The sequence below is a fragment of the Lagopus muta genome, chromosome 27 (assembly GCF_023343835.1).
Source record: "Lagopus muta isolate bLagMut1 chromosome 27, bLagMut1 primary, whole genome shotgun sequence".
Taxonomy (NCBI): domain Eukaryota; kingdom Metazoa; phylum Chordata; class Aves; order Galliformes; family Phasianidae; genus Lagopus; species Lagopus muta.
The window spans coordinates 3,461,626-3,480,457 of record NC_064459.1 but is presented as its reverse complement, the minus strand read 5'-3'; the positions used below and the strand labels follow the sequence as shown (position 1 = coordinate 3,480,457).

The 18,832-nt window shown below is 42.2% G+C and overlaps 1 protein-coding gene across 2 annotated transcripts; it reads left to right on the top strand.

Moving 5' to 3' along the window:
* Positions 1-829: 829 nt before the first annotated feature.
* Positions 830-18,333, top strand: ADAM28 (ADAM metallopeptidase domain 28). Of its 2 annotated transcripts, none has more exons than XM_048928209.1 (24): positions 830-1,004; positions 3,423-3,526; positions 3,766-3,842; positions 5,089-5,167; positions 6,091-6,167; positions 6,730-6,919; positions 7,291-7,353; positions 7,620-7,691; positions 8,202-8,371; positions 8,828-8,912; positions 9,528-9,658; positions 10,089-10,266; positions 10,732-10,821; positions 10,986-11,181; positions 11,802-11,904; positions 12,455-12,611; positions 13,266-13,346; positions 13,725-13,803; positions 14,032-14,122; positions 14,539-14,629; positions 14,887-14,952; positions 15,423-15,500; positions 16,415-16,477; positions 16,569-18,333. In XM_048928209.1, exons 1-24 carry the CDS (start codon positions 953-955, stop codon positions 16,599-16,601), a joined length of 2,406 nt encoding a protein of 801 aa, XP_048784166.1. In that variant the 5' UTR covers positions 830-952; the 3' UTR covers positions 16,602-18,333. The 2 variants fall into 2 exon arrangements, with proteins under 2 accessions (XP_048784166.1, XP_048784165.1); XM_048928208.1 differs by having other exon boundaries at positions 831-1,004; positions 14,536-14,629.
* Positions 18,334-18,832: the final 499 nt, after the last annotated feature.

Genomic DNA, 18,832 nt, shown 5'->3' with positions numbered 1-18,832 from the left:
ACCTCCAAGATCACCAAGTCCAACCTCAACTCATCCCACCATGCCCACATCCCTCAGTGCCACATCTCCATGGTTATGGAGCACCTCCAGGGGCAGTGACTCCACCACCTCCCTGGGCAGCCTGTGCTGATGCCCAACCACTCTTTCAGAGAAGAAATCCTCCCTATTATTCAACCTGTGTGATTAGTTCCTAGCACAGACATTTAGAACAGGATTTGACAGAAACCACCTTCATTTCTCACTCGACTACAGCCCACTTTAGTCAGATGTCTGTCACATGAACCCCAAAGCAAACATTACTAATACAAATAGAAGAAGCAGAACAGGGCACATTTAATGTTTGTAATACAGATATGATTCACAGTCACAGAATTACCTGTACTGGTGCTCTGAATTCTCCCATTCTGCACAGACTAAGAGGCAATCAGCAGAAACCAAAACATCTGTACCTGCAGCCTCAGCATCTGCTTCATCCTGAACCTCCTGCAAATTTCCCATTCCTTCAGCCACCAGCAGTGCCCCCTGCTTGCCAGGTTCTGTCCCTGAGCAGAAAAAACCATAATCACTACAGGCTGTCATGCCACACCATGTCCTGTATCGTGAGCACTTGCTCCTATTTTAGCTTTTCACCATCCAGACTATAAAAAGACAACATCAGCACAGTCTCTCATCTTCCCTTTGGATGAGCAGTTCCAGGGAACTAATAAAGAAGAAGTGATCCATCACAACTCCTGTGATATTAACTGTGCAGCAGGAACTTCCGCTTGCTGTAACTCTCTGTGACTTGAAAATTGTGCAACACCTTTAGTAAACACTTCCTCATATAGGAACAAGAATAAGCAGCACAACTCACTCCCTCACTCACTGCACAAGACGGAACTGCTCAAAGCACAGAGACGGGAACTCAGCTTTCCTAGGGTGAGGAATCCACTGCTAGACAACTGCAACTGAGATGAATAATGTCATTCTCATTTTTGTTGTTTTGCTATGTTTTCTCCAACAAGGTATGTTTTTTCCCCTTCCCTTCCCTTCCCTTCCCTTCCCTTCCCTTCCCTTCCCTTATCCTTTTTTAATGGTTATAAGGATAATCTTAGATAACTTTGTATAGCTTTTATAAATTTTTAATTATTAGCTTGCGGATAATAACAAAGACCACTGAATTAAAGCCGTTGAAGAAAATCTGAATCACTGAAGTTAGGAGTTTGTTTCCTTTTCTCTTTCCATTCAAAGACATTATCTGGTTAGGGAAATACTGACTCGTGTGAAAACTCGATAGATTGGCTGGAGACCACAAACAGGTCAGTTCTGTGAGCCAGTTAAGAAAGCATTTCGTCTGCAAGTGATCGGAGAACTGACCCAACTGGACAAAGTACATGACAGTGTTTTGGCCACAGAAGAAAAGACCTGTATTTGAATTCAATTAATTCTATTACCTGCACTTCAAATAGTTACCACTTTTACTATCTGTGCCTTACTGCAGGTTATGAGTTGAGAAGTTCATACGGTTTAACCTTAATGCACTGCACATTTCTTTCCCATGTGCACTGTTTCATTCAATTCATGTCAACAGGGAACAGATCCCTTCAGAGCTTGGCACAGGTTTTGTATGCATCATTAGACATGCAGCTTGTTCTCTGACAGGTGTCTTTCTGATTGCACTGGTTGCAAAGGTATCTGAAAGCATGTGCAGTCTTAATGCTTGAGGTGTGAATAGTTTAGTTTGTTCCTCGACAAAAGTAAATCTTCATTACCAATGAATTCCTCACCACATGTCGTCCTGGGTTATGCTCCTGGAAAATTACTTAATTATTTGGTCTTTATTAGCAATTTTTCTAGCTATTACAGAAAGCCCAAGGAATTTCCTTCTTTCTTAAGGCTTAGGCTTACTGACTTAGGACAATGGATGAAACAAAGACAATATAGCGAGCTGATTAAAATAATGTCTCTAAGAAACTATTTGTTCCAGAACAAAGCTGACTTGTTACCTTTGAAATGCTTCTTGCATCCCTCTGCAAGGGAAAGAGAAGTTTAGTTCTGGGACTTTACTCAAATCCAGCCTGGGCTTGAGCTGCCTGGGCTACAGACAGTCCTGCAAAGAGTCTCCACCAGAGCTGTTAACTGAGAGGCATACAATATTACTTTGATCAGTGCATAAGAGCATACTGCAAGCTCATGAGTTTATTACCTTTATAACATGGCGTCCTCTACAGCACACAGTTTTGTTCTGATACAGCCAGGTTTATTCTGCAATTACTTTTTGAAAGGGCTGAATCAAATAAATGAGTTAAGTTGAATTAATCTATCTATTTTACTGGGACAATCTGCATGAGGATGTACTGTGTTGTTGCAGAGATTAAAGATTAAAGAAAACTGCAGTAATCAGACGCCCCACTGTTGTAAAACTTTGGCCTTGAGGCAGATCATTAAAACAAAAGTTTCACTCTCTCTTTATTAGTGTTGTTTTTAAATGCAAACTCTTGTGCTTCAACCTTCAAGAATGCTCCATTCAGGTGAAGTGACCCTCTGTAAGAGATTAAAGAGTTTATGGAGCAAACAGACCTCCTGTTGCCTTGTTGGAAAGCAACACATCCCTTGTAGAGCCCTGTTTTCCCCACGTGCTGCATGCCAGCTGCTGTCAATAACTTCAAACGATGCAGTGTGTGCTGACCATCCCTGCAAATTGTGCTGCTAATTAACTTTTTGTCCTTACTCACTCATGCCTTGAAGCACACAACAGAATGGAACAGTGTTCATCAGCACTGTGTCTATTGAAGCACTGCTGGGAAGTGTTTAAGTGAGAAGATTAGCTTGAAAGCTTTCTAAAGGAGAAATCTAGGCTTCTTCCAGACCTGTGAGGAACTGTGTGAGTTTATTTGCTTATACAGAGGCAGTCTTAACTTGTAGGCCAGTGTAGTGGAAATGGTAATTCACAGCCTGAAGCAGTGCTTGAGCACCTGGTGGGAAGGCAGAGCCAACTCAGGGGAGCAATGCAATGCACCTGAGTGACTGGAAGGGCTGGAGCCAGGATCCACCCCTTCCAAAACCTCATTTAAGGGTTGCCCAGGGATGTGGTGGGGTTACTATCCTTGGAGGTGATCAAGAACTGCAGAGATGTGGCACTGAGGGACTTAGCTGGTGGGCATAGTGGGGCTGGACTTGGAGATCTCGAGGTCTTTTTGAACCTTAGGGATTCCATTCTATAATATTACCAAGGATGGCAACTCAGCTAAAACCCAGACTGTGACAAACATTATGTCACATTGTGGGGGGCTGCTTAAAAGCAGATGAGCACATGCCATGACAGAGAACAGATCAGAATTGAGTGGCTACAGAGCCCATAAGAATAGTCTTGGCAGACATGAAATATGGTGTTTAATAAGTTAATACTGTGATTTCATAAATATACATCTGTTTCTCCCTAGGAAATGCAAGCAAGAAATTACCTGGAGTTGAGCAATATGAAATAGTTTATCCTCGGAAACTGCGCACAGTACATAAAAGAGATGTAGAAAGAAGCAAAGGAAAGGTATTACAATATAGAACTTTTGCTTTTTATTTACTGGGAAATGGAGAAAGTTAGATTTGGTACTCTAACCAAAAAATATGAAAGAAAATAATCTTCTGGTTATTCTATAACTGCCAGAGTGCTTATTTTTGGTGGAAAGCGAAGGAAAAGAATGCAGCTGGCAACTCAACTGCAATCTAACTCACAGTGAGGCCAGAAGTTATAAAAGTCTGTATTCTAACTCTTAAATCTGTTTACAGACAAAATATGACGATACATTGGAGTATGGAATCAAAGCCAATGGAGAGGAAGTCATATTGCACCTACAAAAAAATAAGTATGTTCAATGCAACCTTTTCCTTAAACTCCTCACTGTATTTTTCCTCACTGTATGTGGCTCTCTAAAGCATGCAGGATAAAAGCAACTTAAGCCCCTGTAAGATGAAGATATTTTCACTGTTTTGGTAGTGCGAAATAACTATATATGCTATAGTGATAGAATGACTGGCCTGCACTGCTGATTTTGACATGGTTTAGTAGGCATGGTGGGGATGGTCAATGGTTGGACATGCTGATCTAAGAGCTCTCCTCCAACCTTACTGCTTCCATGATTCTATGGTGTGATGGGGGTTGGTTGGTGTTGGTCTTGTTGATCTTAGTGGTGTTTTCCAACCTCAGTGATTCCATGACTCTGTGATTCTATGACTGTTGTCCTGTTTTTCCCAGGATGGCTAAATTGACAGAATGAGTAATACCTTCATTATGTTTCAGATGTTTTTTTCTCTAAGGGTAGTCCCTGGGTTATGCTCATTGTTCTGTTTTGGTAGAAGCTATAGAGAAGTACAAGAGCAAAATCCATGGAAATGGAGCTCGATCAGCTCTTCCAAAAGTGGGGGAAAAAAAATGCAACAGTCCTCAGACAAAGCTTCCAATACCCACTACCACAGCTCTACTTCTGCTGAACTTTCAGTAGTGAAATACACAAAACCAGCTATAATTTTCTGCTTGCTGGCCGCACCACAACATTTAACGTGGTATCAAAGAGCCTGCTGTAATAAGTGCTTTTCTAATGGCTATGTAAATGCAGTGCTACTATAATCAGCTCACGATAACTACATACTATAATGTGTCTCTGTGTGCACACAGCCACGTGCATGCAGGAGCAGATGAGGCTGCTTTCCCATTGACCATCTCTTCACCATTATAACCAGGGGGGTGAGCTGGGAACAGAGCGCAACTGTACCACTGTGGAGTGGTGGAAACATCTACACAAATGGGAGGGCAAAACAGAATCAATGCCACATGTATCGTCATGTATTCACTTTCAGATCTACCAGGAGATTACTTTATACCAATGAAACAAGTAGGCATTAATTGATTTCTTATTTTAGAAAAATCCTTTTGAGTAAGAACTACACACAGGCAGAATTCCCCACCCAGGTGCTTTTCTGCCTTTGTCTTTTGATACTAATCATAACCTGAGTAATCATCTGAATTCCTTAAGTGCTTCACTTGTTACACAATCGTCTCATTTTTAGATGACTGCAATTATTTGAATAATAACTGTTCTTTAATCTTTGCAGGCATCTGTTAGCTGGGGACTATACCGAAACAGTTTACTCAGACGACGGCCAGCAGATAACCACGAGTCCCCAGATCAAGGTAATCAATCAATAAAAAGGTTTATTTCCCCTTACTGAGTTCTGTATGAGGTTCATGGGTGCATGAACTAATAACACAAATCAGCCTTTGGCAATTTCCACCTCTCAGCTGATGAACACACACCTGAGCTGAGTTTCTCTCTTTGTCAGGACAGGGAGTGGAGCCAGGACAGAACAACCCCCCCCACCCTCCTGACTTTGCTCATTCTGTGCAGCTCAGTGCCTCGCTTTCACATCTAATCTCACTGAGATCACGGATTCAGATAAGCACAGATTTCCTCTGCCTCACCTCGTCGCCCACACTCAGAGCAAACGCACTGCAGGTTACTCCAGGTGGTTCCTCTGAGCCATGACCAATCACTTATTCAGACTCAAAGGAAATGGCTGTTACATTTTAATTTTTTTTTTTTTAATTAATTGTCTGCCCTCCAGTTTTATCTTCCACAAAGCCCTCAGCTGAAGCTTTCCAACGTCACACTCCCTGTTTTAACACATGCAATTTAAAATACAAAGTCTAATATTAATTTTTCATGGGGTGATTAGCAGCAAAGGGAGCTGCAATAACTATGCAATAAAACTTTGATTTTTTGGCTGCAAAAGGAATTAAGTATGGACTTAATTTATCAGAGTACAGTATCAGTTTATGCTTCATTTTGAGCAGCAAATAATCTTATTTTCATGCAATGCTCTGTATGAACCAGAACCCACCATGACTGGATTTACCAACACTTGGGTTGCTTTGTATTGAAGAATAACGACAATGGAACTGCAGCAAACATAGAAATGGCCACCAGCTTTTTTTCATTTTAAGAGTCTCCCCTAATAGGAGACCTCCTCATGTAGCATAGGGAATTGTAGCACTCTAACTGGTGTACTTTGTCTCTAGAAATCAATTTAAAAATGTATTTTTCCATTTCTAAACAGGATCACTGTTACTATGAAGGTTACATTCAGGATGAGGCTGGCTCAACAGCAAGCATCAGCGCCTGTAGAGGTTTAAGGTAAGGTGGAGGTTCAGTTTGCAAATGGTACTGATATCAGAATATGCATGAGGATAAGTTTTCCAGTTCAAATAGAATCAGGTTGTAAATACATAGGTGCTATCTTTTGTTCTCGTATGCTTATGAGGGAACAGACCTGAATTAAAGATGAAAGCCTATCTTTGAACTCGCCACTGAAGCTGGATTTCACTTTACAAGCAGAAAACTCCCAAATGTAAAACTAATTCATTCTTAATCCAGTTTCCTTTTGATTAATGGTCACCTGCTCAAGAGACCTCACCTGATGAGCTTCCCATTCACAGAATGGCTTGGGTTGGAAGGGACCTTAAAGACCATCCCCAACCCAGCAGCTTCAATTCCTGCCTGCATGCTGCCAAGCCATGCTCCACTGTGGGCAAAGTGGTGATGGGTTGAGGGTTGATGATCTTTGAGGTCTTTTCCAACTGTAATAATTATACGATTGCATTGGGGTGTGCAATAGTCTCTACGTGCCCTGTTAAAGACAATATTGCTGTCTCAGTCCCATGGATTCAAAAGTCTAACCTAAAGAAAATGTTCACAGTGGGTATTTTGAGACCCGTGGGCAGAAGTACCTGATTGAACCCTTGGGAACGTCGGACAGAGAGAAGCATGCAGTCTATGAGTTTGTGGAAGATGAGTCCATCAAAACCTGTGGAGTAGTCAATAGCAGCTGGGAAGTGAATGCAAGTGACCCCATCAATAACATCTTCAAATCCAGCAATAGCCCAGAAGTAAGTACAGAGCAGAAAAGAAGCTGAGGCTGCAGCACAGGGTGAGTGGCCAAAGTCCCACTGTCTGCTGGCACCTCTGGGACAGAAGCAATTGCAAGCAGTGGAGTGTAACCAAACCTTAATCAACCAGTGCAAGATCTCAGATCTGAGCCTTTGGAGCTGCCATCTGAGTTAAGCCCTCCTTCATGTGTCCATGTGCATTTTTAACCATCTAAATATCTGGCCTACTTTTGATTGTTTTAAAATGAGACAGTCCCATTTCAAATTACTTAGCGAGACAAAGGCCCCAGTAATGAATACACTGATGGGAAACTGCTAAGAATGAGACTGAAACAAGCCTTAAAAGTCACCAAAATTTATCTTCTCTCTAGATGAAGGCGTACCTGAAGGCAAAGAAATATCTGGAAGTTTACATAGTTGCAGACAATATTATGGTAGGTACTGAACTAACATTTTCCTCATGAGACTGAGGTCAGTGTTGTTCATTCTGGGCTCCTACCACAACTACAGCACTGGGACAAAAAGCAGTCCCAGCTGCAGCCCAATTCCTCCAGGCTTTGCACTAGATGGTCTGATAAAACAATAAATACAACAGATAAGGCCAGACCAGTTGACATTGCCAACTTCTGTGGGATATTTCTTTTCTGACAAACCACTTCTTTTTCCTCTTATTCCTGACATCATGTATTTGATTTTTCAGTATAAGAAGTACAACAAAGATGTTAATACTGTGAGACAAAGGATATTTGGAATAGTCAATTTCATCAACACGGTAAGAATAAATACAGCAGAGAAAAATTTAATTAGATGTGATTCATACTTTTTCTTTTATGAACTTTATATATTTTTACTATAACATGTAGAAAAGCATGAAAACTGTACTGTCATTTTCAAGCAAATCTGCCCATATCACTCTGCTGTTTGCCTTCAGGCAGGAAATATAAGTTAAATTAGTATTGAAGGAAGACTTGCATCTTATTTTCTTATCATCTCTTAAAGTCAGGGATTGAAATACTTCAAAAAGAATGAACTGATTCTTCATTCTCCCACAGTTTAAATTTCCTCCAAAATTTGGATTTTCCAAGTACTTTAAAGCCATTTTTCTGGGTGGGGGGAAATAAGACTTCAAGTTTTGTCTTTTGTTTTGTCGCAACTTCTTAAATCAAGTTTGGAGGGGTCCATATTGAACCAACAACAGGAAACCAATCATGCAGATGACTGTCTGTTGAGGAAGTCTTTGTGAAGTACTTTGTTTTACAGCAAAACGGTTTCTCTGCTGCAGGTTTATAAGGCCATCAATATTTACGTGGCTCTAATTGGCCTAGAAATCTGGACAGACAATGATAAATGCTCCTTGAGTCCTATTGCAGGATCGACTCTGGACAGCTTCTCAAAGTGGAGGAGCTCAGATTTATTAAAGAGGAAAAGAAACGACAATGCTCAGCTAATTACGTACGTATCGCTGCTTTTCCTGCTCTGGTCACAAAGCAGTTTGTCTCAAAGACTGCAGTGTAGGCTAACAACACAAAGAGTCGTGGCATGAAACTTAAAGGCACCTGGGAAATGCAGATCATCAAACCCAACCAGCGTTTACTCCGCTATTCTGGCTCACATTCATTGGTTTTCACTCACCCAAGCATTTCATCAAGCGATTTGCACTGAACCAGGTGCTCGGGTCTCATGAATGGCAATGTAGATCAGGTTAAAAAAAAAAAAAAAGTGTATTTAGTTGTTTTCTGGTTTGCACTGCTCTTAAGCATATCTTCAAACACTGTATTAAATCAAGGATGAAAAGCAGAGCTGGAAGTGAATATATGCTTTGAGATTCTGCTTGGTTAGTGAAGCAAATGCTGACTTCAGGTCTGCTCCGTGGTAATATCACTGTGTTTTGTGCTGTCTTCCTTACAGAGGGCACGACTTGGAGGGGACAACGATTGGATTAGCTTTTATAAAATCCATTTGCAGTGATGTATATTCTGCAGGTATTATCCAGGTCTGATTTATTCTTGTTTATCTCATTTCTAAAAGCCTTTCTGGTTCTCACTCAACCAGCAAAGAACATTTGGGTTGAGAAGATTAGCGGGCTTTTCCAACCTTTATGATTATTTGGGTATGGTGAGGATAGGTTTATGGTTGGACTTGTTGGACTTACTGGTCTTTTCCAATCTTAATGATTGATGATTCTATTAATTAAAATTATTGGGTTTATAACATTTCCAGTTCTTCGTCTGGTTCATATCATTGTTTCATTAGGTAGAAGTCACAGGCTTTATTTTAAATGACGTGCAGAAGGCAACAAAAGCACACGTGAAGTGCGGCATTTGTGTTACCTAACAGTCAACATCAAACTCAGACATCTTTACGTGGAGCACCAGACACTTACAGAGTCAGAGAGAAAATTAAGTGATTTTGTGTCCAAAAAGGTTCTGTTTTGAGTGGGGAATTGTGGAATAGATGCATGCATGGACTGACCAACACTACCAGATTATGTATGATGACAATATCATCACTTGAACAACTGTTCTACTTCTCAGCCACTTGATTTCTTTGATGTTCCTACGTGCTCTACAATGCTCACAGAAGTAATACGTTGTCCTTATTTCCACAGGATCATAGCAGAAGTGAGATTGCAGTTGGAGCTACCATGGCACACGAGATGGGACACAACCTTGGCATGAGTCACGACACCAAAGACTGCACGTGTCATTCCCGAGTCTGTGTCATGACAGATACTGTTAGGTAAGAGTCTGGGAAAGAGGGTGAGCACATTAACACACTGCATCTGAGAATGAAGGGCTCTGTATAAGCTGCCAGTTTCCAAAACAGATTGTTATAGTTGTTTCTATTTAGTGGGCACAGTAGTGAAGGTCAATAGATGGTTGGACTGGATGACCTTAGTGGTCTTTCTAACTTTTATGATTCTTTGATATTTCTGTCCTTTAAGATTATCCCATTTAAATTATATTTAAAAAAAAAAAAGTAAACTGAAGAAATTCCAGAGTGTGGTGAGCATCCCACTTCCAATTTGAGGCTTTTCTATGTTACTTCTAGATGGATAACCCCGAAAGCACAATCTTTAGTTATTCTGGGATAACTTTTCCATCAGGGGCTATTGCTTCTCCTTGTCTACAACAACCATAACCCAAGTCCTCTTGCTTTCTCAAAACAGTTCTATTGTCCCTAAGAAATTCAGCTCCTGCAGCCTCCAAGATTTTGAGAAATACATGTTGAATGACATGCCAAAATGTCTAACTAACATCCCAGATATAAATGCCATCATAGCACCATCATCATGTGGCAATGGCTTTGTGGAAAAAGGAGAGGAATGCGACTGCGGGACTTCAGAGGTATCTGCCCAACTGGGGATAAAATAATACTTGGAAGAGGAAACTGGTTGTTTTCAGGCTGTTTTCTGAGGCAGTCTGTTTAAATCTAGCTGAAATACTTCCGTAGAAACTGCAGCCATCAAACCGCTGGTCTGCAATCTGGACGTCCCTACAAAGCGCAGGGAAGATGAGGGCACATCAGATGGTGTTGTATCACTGAAGGAACTGAGAACAGGGAAGAAGCACAGATACAAAAGTGTCAGAGAGGAAATAAGTCAGTTCCCTGTACGCTCTGGTCAGCACTTTGATGACCACATTTGAAGATCTTCACATGCAGTGTTCTAGTGACAATGGTTTTCATAGAAGCAAAGACAGATCCCAGATACCCTTCCCTCTCCCAGTAAGCAGTGGTTTGCTGGGAATGCCATGCAGAGGGGCTGAAGTTTGGAGCACTGTACAGAGCCCTGACAGTCTGTTCTATCCCAGGAGTGCACAAACGCCTGCTGCGACCCAGAGACGTGCAAGCTGACAGCTGGCTCCATGTGTGCACACGGAGACTGCTGCGAGGACTGCCAGGTAAAAACCCCATCTCGGCTTCTATCACTGAGGTGTGCTGAGGTTTTCCGCCTTTGTGAAAGCAGTAATGCATTTCACAACAGAATCAGTCCTTGGTACGTGTGAATACTGGCACAGTGTTGTAATTGTTACATCAAGTGAAGCATTGCTTTCCTCCAATTCAGTACAAAAGTGCAGGAGCTGTGTGTCGGGAAGCCAAGGATGACTGCGACCTGCCTGAGATGTGCACTGGTTATTCTGGGAATTGCCCATCGGATCGATTCCGTATGAACGGACATCCTTGCAACAACGGTGAAGGCTTTTGCTACATGGGAATCTGTCCCACCCGAGAAAGCCAATGCAGAGCTGCTTTTGGACCACGTAAGTACAAGCTGCCACTGAAAATATAAGGTTGTCAATAGAGAGAGACAAGGCAGGCTTTGTCTGCTAGCAAACCACCAAAGGCCTTTTAGAAATATGTAACAGCGTGGCAAGAGAACCCAGATCTAGCTCATAATGTAGTTTATTGATTTTCTACTTCTATGTAAATGATTATTAGCACCTGACCTCTAGGGAAATGTGAAGTGGTAGGCTGGTTCCTCTTTCGCACCATGGTTTTAAGATAATCTTGAAACAGAGCTGATATTTGCATGATAGAATGAGGAAGTGCCTGAGTTTCAAATTACTGTCCAAATTTGGTATGTCTGCATGGTTCTGAAGGCTTACCATCCTCCTCAACCTGACTGTGTCCCTTCTGCTAAGCAAGGTTTGTGATGGATAGAGAACACACAGGACAGGTGCTGCTGAATGCACACATTAACACTGCAGGATTAACGCACAAAGTGCCAGGGACTCATTTAGGCTCATGGGTAACTTCACTGAGAAAGTCCATTTCCTAAATAGATGAATGAAATGCAATACTAACAGACTAACCTCAACTAATCCTAACTTCTCTCCTAAGCTCTCTGTGTTATTGCTCTTCTTGTTTTCCTCTTTAACAGAGGCTACTGATGGGGCAGCGTCCTGTTACCGGATGAATGAGAAGGGGGTGTATTATGGATACTGCAGAAAAGAACAAGGCAGTCACGTCCCGTGTAAAAAGAAGTAAGCGCTGTTACAGAATTGGCCAGAACTTGGGAAGAGAGACCATTGCCATTCAAACTCAGAGATGGAAAAAGAGTGCAGCTATTGTAGATGGCGCCTAAGTCTGCAAGTCCTTTTTTTCTTATTCAGTTGGAATACTGAAGTAAATGCACTTCTAAAACCAATTTCCAAAGAGAACTCCTGCCCAGGGAAAGCAGTGATGCAAATTGTCTCGAGATCAGTCTGCTTGTGCATGTGTGTAAGATTGCTTGCATGTACATGCAGTCAAGGGCAAGGAAAGGATTTTGAATAGGGAAGCTGAACTTCTGATAAACCTCCACAACTGAGAACAGCTCAGCTAATTTCTGTAAGTTATTATGGGTTTTCTAAAGAACTCAAGAGGAGTTAAGAACTTACCACTCAGAAACTGATCTAAAAACACCACAAAGCAAAACATACCTGCAGTTCTTTCTATGAGTTCATATACAGCCACTGAAATCCAGGCTGGAGAACAGAGCAGCCTGGATACCTTTGCTGTGCATTGTTCTAATGACCCTTGTTCTCCTTCCAGAGATATCATGTGTGGGAAGCTGTACTGCTCTGGGGGGCAGGAGATGCCCACCTATGGCAGCCTGGTGACCTTTGAGTCCTGCAAAGCAAGCTTTCCTAGGAATGGAGATACAGATTTAGGGATGATCCTCAATGGAACCAAGTGTGGGGATGGCATGGTTAGTAGAGGAAAAAAAACAACTCCTCCCTGTTTCTTCCCTCTTTCAGTCTTGCTTACATCATTAGCCAAACAAGAAGGACTTTAGACAGGGAAGATCGAAGTGGACATTGAACTTCCACTGATCTGACTTGCTGTGCCTTCTGCCCTACATCTAGCAGAAACCAGGAGCAAAGCAAACAGGAGCTCCTGTGCTTCTGAGTTCCTTGCATTTCATTGCCATTTTACTCTTTTTTTTCACTGACAAAAACATACGTAGCAGAAGAAATATTACCTTTGTACTGGAAGGTTAAAAGATTGTACCAATTATTTTTAATAATTTCTGTAATGAATGTGTTAGGCATCACTGGGGATTACATCCAAATTCCTTGCAATATTTCTACCTGAAAGAGGTTTTCAGGGGGAAAAAAGAATGAAGAATTGCAAATGATTGGCAACCACTGACATCTCTACATCTTTGCCACTATATCTTGCTATAAAATATCCAAAGGTCAAATTAAAAATTATATCCACATCTCCTGATGTAGGTCTAAGTGATTAGCCTACTTTTCTGTGCCTCCTTTCACTCTTCGTCTCTTCATGCAATAATTGTGCAAGCTCTGCATGTTCTGAAAGCTGTAAATCTCTTTTGTGACACTGGCCTTGTACGTTGCAGGTATGCAGCAATGGAGAATGTGTCTACGCTGAAGATGTCTTTAGATCAAGCGACTGCTCTGCCAAGTGCCCTGGACATGCTGTAAGATACCAGCTACTAACTTAGGAAAAAACAATGCATGCCAACTACAGACACTGTTCTTGATTCCATTTAAGTCATAAGGACAAGAATTTGCAAAAGTTGTCAAGTCAGAACTCCCTAAAGTCTTAGGAAACCAAATTTTATTTGATATGGTATCCATATTTTTAAGATCAAGGAGATGGACACAGATTCCTTGTAATTCTAATGCAACATCACAGTTAATCTTTCATTCATTCTGTGCAAAAGTGCCACAGCCAGTGCTAAATCTTAGTCCACGTGAAATGAGATGGGTTTCCTGCACCCTGTTCCACAGCTGCTGAAATGTTTCTATGTTATTTGCACTCATCCTGAATCTATCCTGGCTTTGTGCTTCCCTAGGTTTGTGACCATGAGATGCAGTGCCAGTGTGAAGAAGGATGGGCACCACCGAACTGCGACAGCTCATCCACAGTCACCAGTAAGTACTGCACGGCCTCACATGGAGAACACTGCCATCAACTGACTGAAACGAGACCTTTAGCTCCAGTGAAACAGCCCTAACTTGCAAAACTGCATACCTAGGGCTATGACTTCTGTGCATGGATGTGTGACTGCGGGTTGTACTCTGCCAGTGTTCAGGATGGGCATCTGCTCATCTGTGTGCATCTTTTAAGATATAGCAATTTGTGTTCTGTCTTCCTGACAGGTTTTGCAATCGTTGCTGGTGCGCTGGTTGCCCTCACTGTGATTGTAATCGCAGCAATATTGCTCTTCCGCTTCAGAGTATTCAAGAAGAGGTAAAATATTTACTCTATTGAGAAAGGGGTAACTAAACCCAAGCAATTTAAGCTGGGGTTTTCAAAGAAGGTGAAGAAAACTCTGGAGAAGCAAGGAAGTTGGTGTGAGAGCTCTACTGAAGCCAGGAGAGTCTTAAAACTAGTGCTCAAGATTAATCCTACAGTAATTAAAAGTGGCTTTCTTTAGAATAGAATCATACAGGTGGGCAAAGAGCTCTCCACCCAACCCCACCGTGCCCACTGACCATGTCCCTCAGTGCCACATCTCTTGAACACCTCCAGGGATGATGATTCTGCCACTTCCCTGAGCTTTATACTAGAATAATGGGATTAAAGCAAGCACTCAACTTCAGCAAGTATGTTTTATATGAATTTAGAATTTATATATATATATTATATACATATTCACATAGCAGCCATACCAGAAGGGGACCTGGAGCCACCAATCAAGTCTTTGTGGACCAAGAACAAAGAGAGCACCCTGCCTTGGCAGTACCCACCCAGAAGGTAAGAGCGGGGTGGTGCTGGGTCACTACAGCCTCCCCAAGATTGAAATGAGGGGTGAATTGTGCTACTTCTGCAGGAGGGCTTCAAAGCAGTTGTGTAGCACTAAGAGGAGTGTGCTGCAGAAGCCCAGCATGGGGAAGGGAGCAAGTGAAGCATGTGGCACTAAGTCTGCCCCTGACTGATCGGTCTGCAGTAAAGGGTGCAAAGGCAGTGCACAAGATGAGCTCTCCATTAGACTTTACTGTTCCCTGTTTCAGATTAATGATAAGAAGCTTCTCCTTCCTGTACCTCCACCACAGGAGAACAAACCACAGCTTCGGAGCGTAAGTGATTCTGGAGATATTCTTATTTTCTGATGTTGGGTTTGGGGAACGCAGCACATGTGACATCACAGAGAATCAGAAAGGTTGGAAAAGATCTCTAAGAACACCAAGTCCAACCTGAACCCATCTTCACCACGTCCTTCAGTGCCACATCTCCACAGTACAAACATCCCCAGGGATGGTGACTCCCTTACATCCCTTGACAGCTTGTGCCAGCGTGAAAGTGAAGGCCTGCAATGCCAAGCTGATCCCAAAGGCTAAGAATCATTGCGTTGCAGCTATAAAGCCCTGTAAGTTCTCAGGGCCAAGCAGAGTAAAGCATCCCTGATCTAACTCTGAAATGAGTGCATCCATTTACTTCTACCGATGAACTTCATATATACAAACACAAGCTCACACATTCCCATTGAATATTCAAATACAAAATATGTATATAGGGTAAATCTGTATTCTGCTCTCCTCTTTTACAGACTATCATAAGGCCAAAAGGTCCCCCACCTCCCATTCCTGGCACCAAACCAGCCTTTTCTCACACACAAGACATGTTTGTAAGTATAACCTTGCAATTTTTCCACATCTTTCATCTAAGCTGCGGACAAACAGCAGATGCCAAATACTATTTTCAGTTTCTGACTGTGGTTAAAGAAATCACAGATGTTCACAGAAGCGCTGAACTGTTAAGATTGGAAAAGACCACCAAGATCAGTAGTCCAACCATCAACCCACCAAAGCAATCAAACTTCTTTAGGGTAGGAGTGGTCTTTTTTTCCTCCATGTAACTCTAAATTGTACATGATATTCTTAACCTGTGCCAGGGATGCCAACACATCCACGGTGTTCACAGCTCTCCTTACAACATGCAGATCTGGGAGGCACGAAGGGTGGCACCTGTGAGAGGGTCTCCATCACTGCGCATGCACATGTTTTGAGTTCTTAAAAAATATTTGGAGACCAGAAGAACTTATTTGTCATTTACAGTCCCAAAGAATCCTTATTCAACAAAGTAACCCCCTCAAATGTTTCAGCCTCCTGCCCACCCCTCATGTGAGGGTGTAGAAACCATTTCCGTATTTAGCAACCTAATTGCCTGCATGAAAAATGATGGATGAGGACTGGAAAAAGAAAAGCATCTGCTTGATTATAAAAGCCTTTATATCTCCCTGTCTTCAGAGATACATTCCTCAGCGTGTACCTTGAGCACGTGACAGCTTCAGCCCCTTTAGCAGTCTATTTGAGCACAGACACTTGATGCAGATGAATTTACACATTTAGAATAGCTCAGAGCTCTTCTGAAACGGGATATCTACATCCCTCGTGTATTTATTACTGTGTGGACAGATTAACCTGACTTGCCCCTAGCTCTTCCACTAAGAAAACGCTTTAGTAAATATAGGAGATAACTGCACTGGCAGCTGCTCAGACAGGGAAGCACAATGGCACTGACATTACATTTTTGTTACAGGCACCAGAGAAAAAACCTGCTTGTCTCCCTGTTCCCAAAGGCAAACCTCCACCTCCACCAAAGGTAACCTGAGCTCCAACATGAACAGCAGTTCTCTCAGGATGCAATTTGTTGAATAGGACACAGCTATTTGTTTAATTCTTTTTTCATACAGGCTTTGAAACCTCCCATTAACCCCAGGGTCTGAAGCTCCTGCAGGAGGGCTCATGGAATGCTGCGGGGCACTTGGTTTGTCCTCTGATTCTCCATTTTTCCTGTTCTCTGTGAAACAGAACAGCTTACTGACAGCTGCTTTGACAGGAAAACTTTGGTTTTCAAACAGTGAGGAACTCTTTGGTGATGACATCAAGCTGCTGTCAGGAAGGAAACAAAGCAGAATCACTGCACTGAGGTATGGATGGAGCACACTATGACAGCTGCTGGACACATCCCAGCTCCTCAGCTGCCTCTTCACTGCTTTTCTCCAAGACAGACCTGAAAAGGTCAGAGAAAAAGCATGGGGTGCAAATTCTGCAAACTAGGATACATCTCCGGATCTTTGCCAACCCTCTCTGCAGCACCAGATTCCTGCTTCATATGTGCAGTGCAAGCTCTGGACCCAGAAAAATCCTGCCAGCACTCTGGAGAAGAGCTTACAGCCTTGAGGCCTGAAGGAACCTTGAAATAATACAATTATGAAGTGAACACATCGATTCTGGAAGGATCCATACGGATCAGATCCTTTCATTAATCCTTAGGTTACCTGTTACACAGGATTTCTCTGTTGAATAGATAAGTTGTGCTCAGAAGCAAAGCACACAGAACTCAACCTCCTGCTGCCTGCAGCGCTCCCAGAGCTCAGCCCATGCCAGTTCCAAAGGAGCTCCAGCTGCCACCATTGCACTTGGACAGAGAAACTTGGAAAAGCAGTCAACAAAATCTTTAATCGTTATTTCTTTTCACCCCTCAGCTCCAGAAATATCTAAATATTTCTCCCTTCCAGGATATACACAGCTCCGTGTTTTCATTTAATTGCTCCTGCACCACGACCTGTTATTGTAAAGTTGCTAATGAGCACTGGGCTGGGCACAGGGGTTTGTTATTGTGGGACCACACTGCAGCAGTGAGGCTTTGCACACTGGTTTGGTACTGAGGGGTTCTTCATTCGTTCTGGTCTGTTGGCATCAGCCGTGTTGACACTCTTGGCCTGTTGGCATAGATGTGCATGCTGCTGTTGGCATTGATGTTAATAATGCTGTGTGGGTGCTGGCACTGATGCTATTGTTACCATTGGCACTGTTATCATTTGTGTGGTTGGCGTCAATATTTTTTAAGTTAAAGCACACAGAAGTGTTTTTCAAGGAATAAAAAAAAAAAAAAAAAAAAGAAGAGGAGGGGTGGAAAAAAATTGCCCCAGTTGCAAAGTACTCAAGACTTGATGGAGGTTCCAGTTTGAACTGGATTTGTGTTTGGGTCAGGATCAAAATCAAAGCACTCCTTTGGTTTTCCAAATAGATTATGCTGTCCCTCATAAGAAGGCAGCTTGCAGCCTTGGGGCACAGTGGCTAAAGAAGAGCTCACGGCTGCCAAACGACCAAAATCTGGGGCATCTGGCCAGCACTGTGCATGCTTTCAACTGGGTTTGGTTCTGACCAGCACATATTGGGACTATTGCATAAACCTGAGCCTCAGAGAGCATGAAATGCATGTAAAATAACCAATTTCTTCTTTTAGGCTAGGTATGCTTTGACATTACCAGTTACCACAGGCCCTGTAAAACACGGATATCATGAAATTACCATCTTCAGTTTGAGGCCTGAGGTAGTTTTGGAAGAATGTGGCTTTTTCCACTTTAGATAACTGTTCCCTTATTTTAGGCAGAAATGGATTTTAATCTATCCATATTTGACTGTCATATAAAGATTTAGAACTTTTTAAAATGAACTGTAATTAATGTATTTACAATGTTTTCTATATTAAAAGTATTATATTGGAAAACTAGATGATCTCTGAGTTCCCTTCCAACCCATCTTACAATTCTATGATGTGCCTCCAATTAAACAATCATCATTTGTATACAATACACATGGGATCATTTAGAACAGTGCCAACTCCCTAAAACTCATAATTTGGACCCAAAAGACCATAAAGTATTTCAAAACCCTGCCTGTTAACCAGTAAAGCTGGACTTTCAGTATCTAAAGGGGGGCTATAAGGGAGAAGAGGACTCATTCTTTAGCAGATTACGATAGGATGATGGAAAGTGGTTTCAAACTAGAAGAGGGGAGACTGGATATAATGAAAAAGCTTTTTGTGATGAGGGCAGTGAAGTACAGGAGCAGGCTGCCCAGAGAGGTGGTGGGTGGTGGATGCCCAATCCCTGGAGACACCCAAGGTCAGGGTGGACAGGGCTCTGAGCACTTGATCAAGCTGTGGGCG

What these genes read in the sequence shown, in the direction of transcription:
- ADAM28 (XM_048928208.1), top strand. Translation starts at nt 953, where the DNA reads ATGAATAATGTCATTCTCATTTTTGTTGTTTTGCTATGTTTTCTCCAA. An exon ending in TAGTCAATTTCATCAACACG is followed by an intron (nt 7,692 to 8,201) that starts GTAAGAATAAAT and finishes TCTCTGCTGCAG; the next exon opens with GTTTATAAGGCCATCAATAT. An exon ending in GCGACTGCGGGACTTCAGAG is followed by an intron (nt 10,267 to 10,731) that starts GTATCTGCCCAA and finishes GTTCTATCCCAG; the next exon opens with GAGTGCACAAACGCCTGCTG.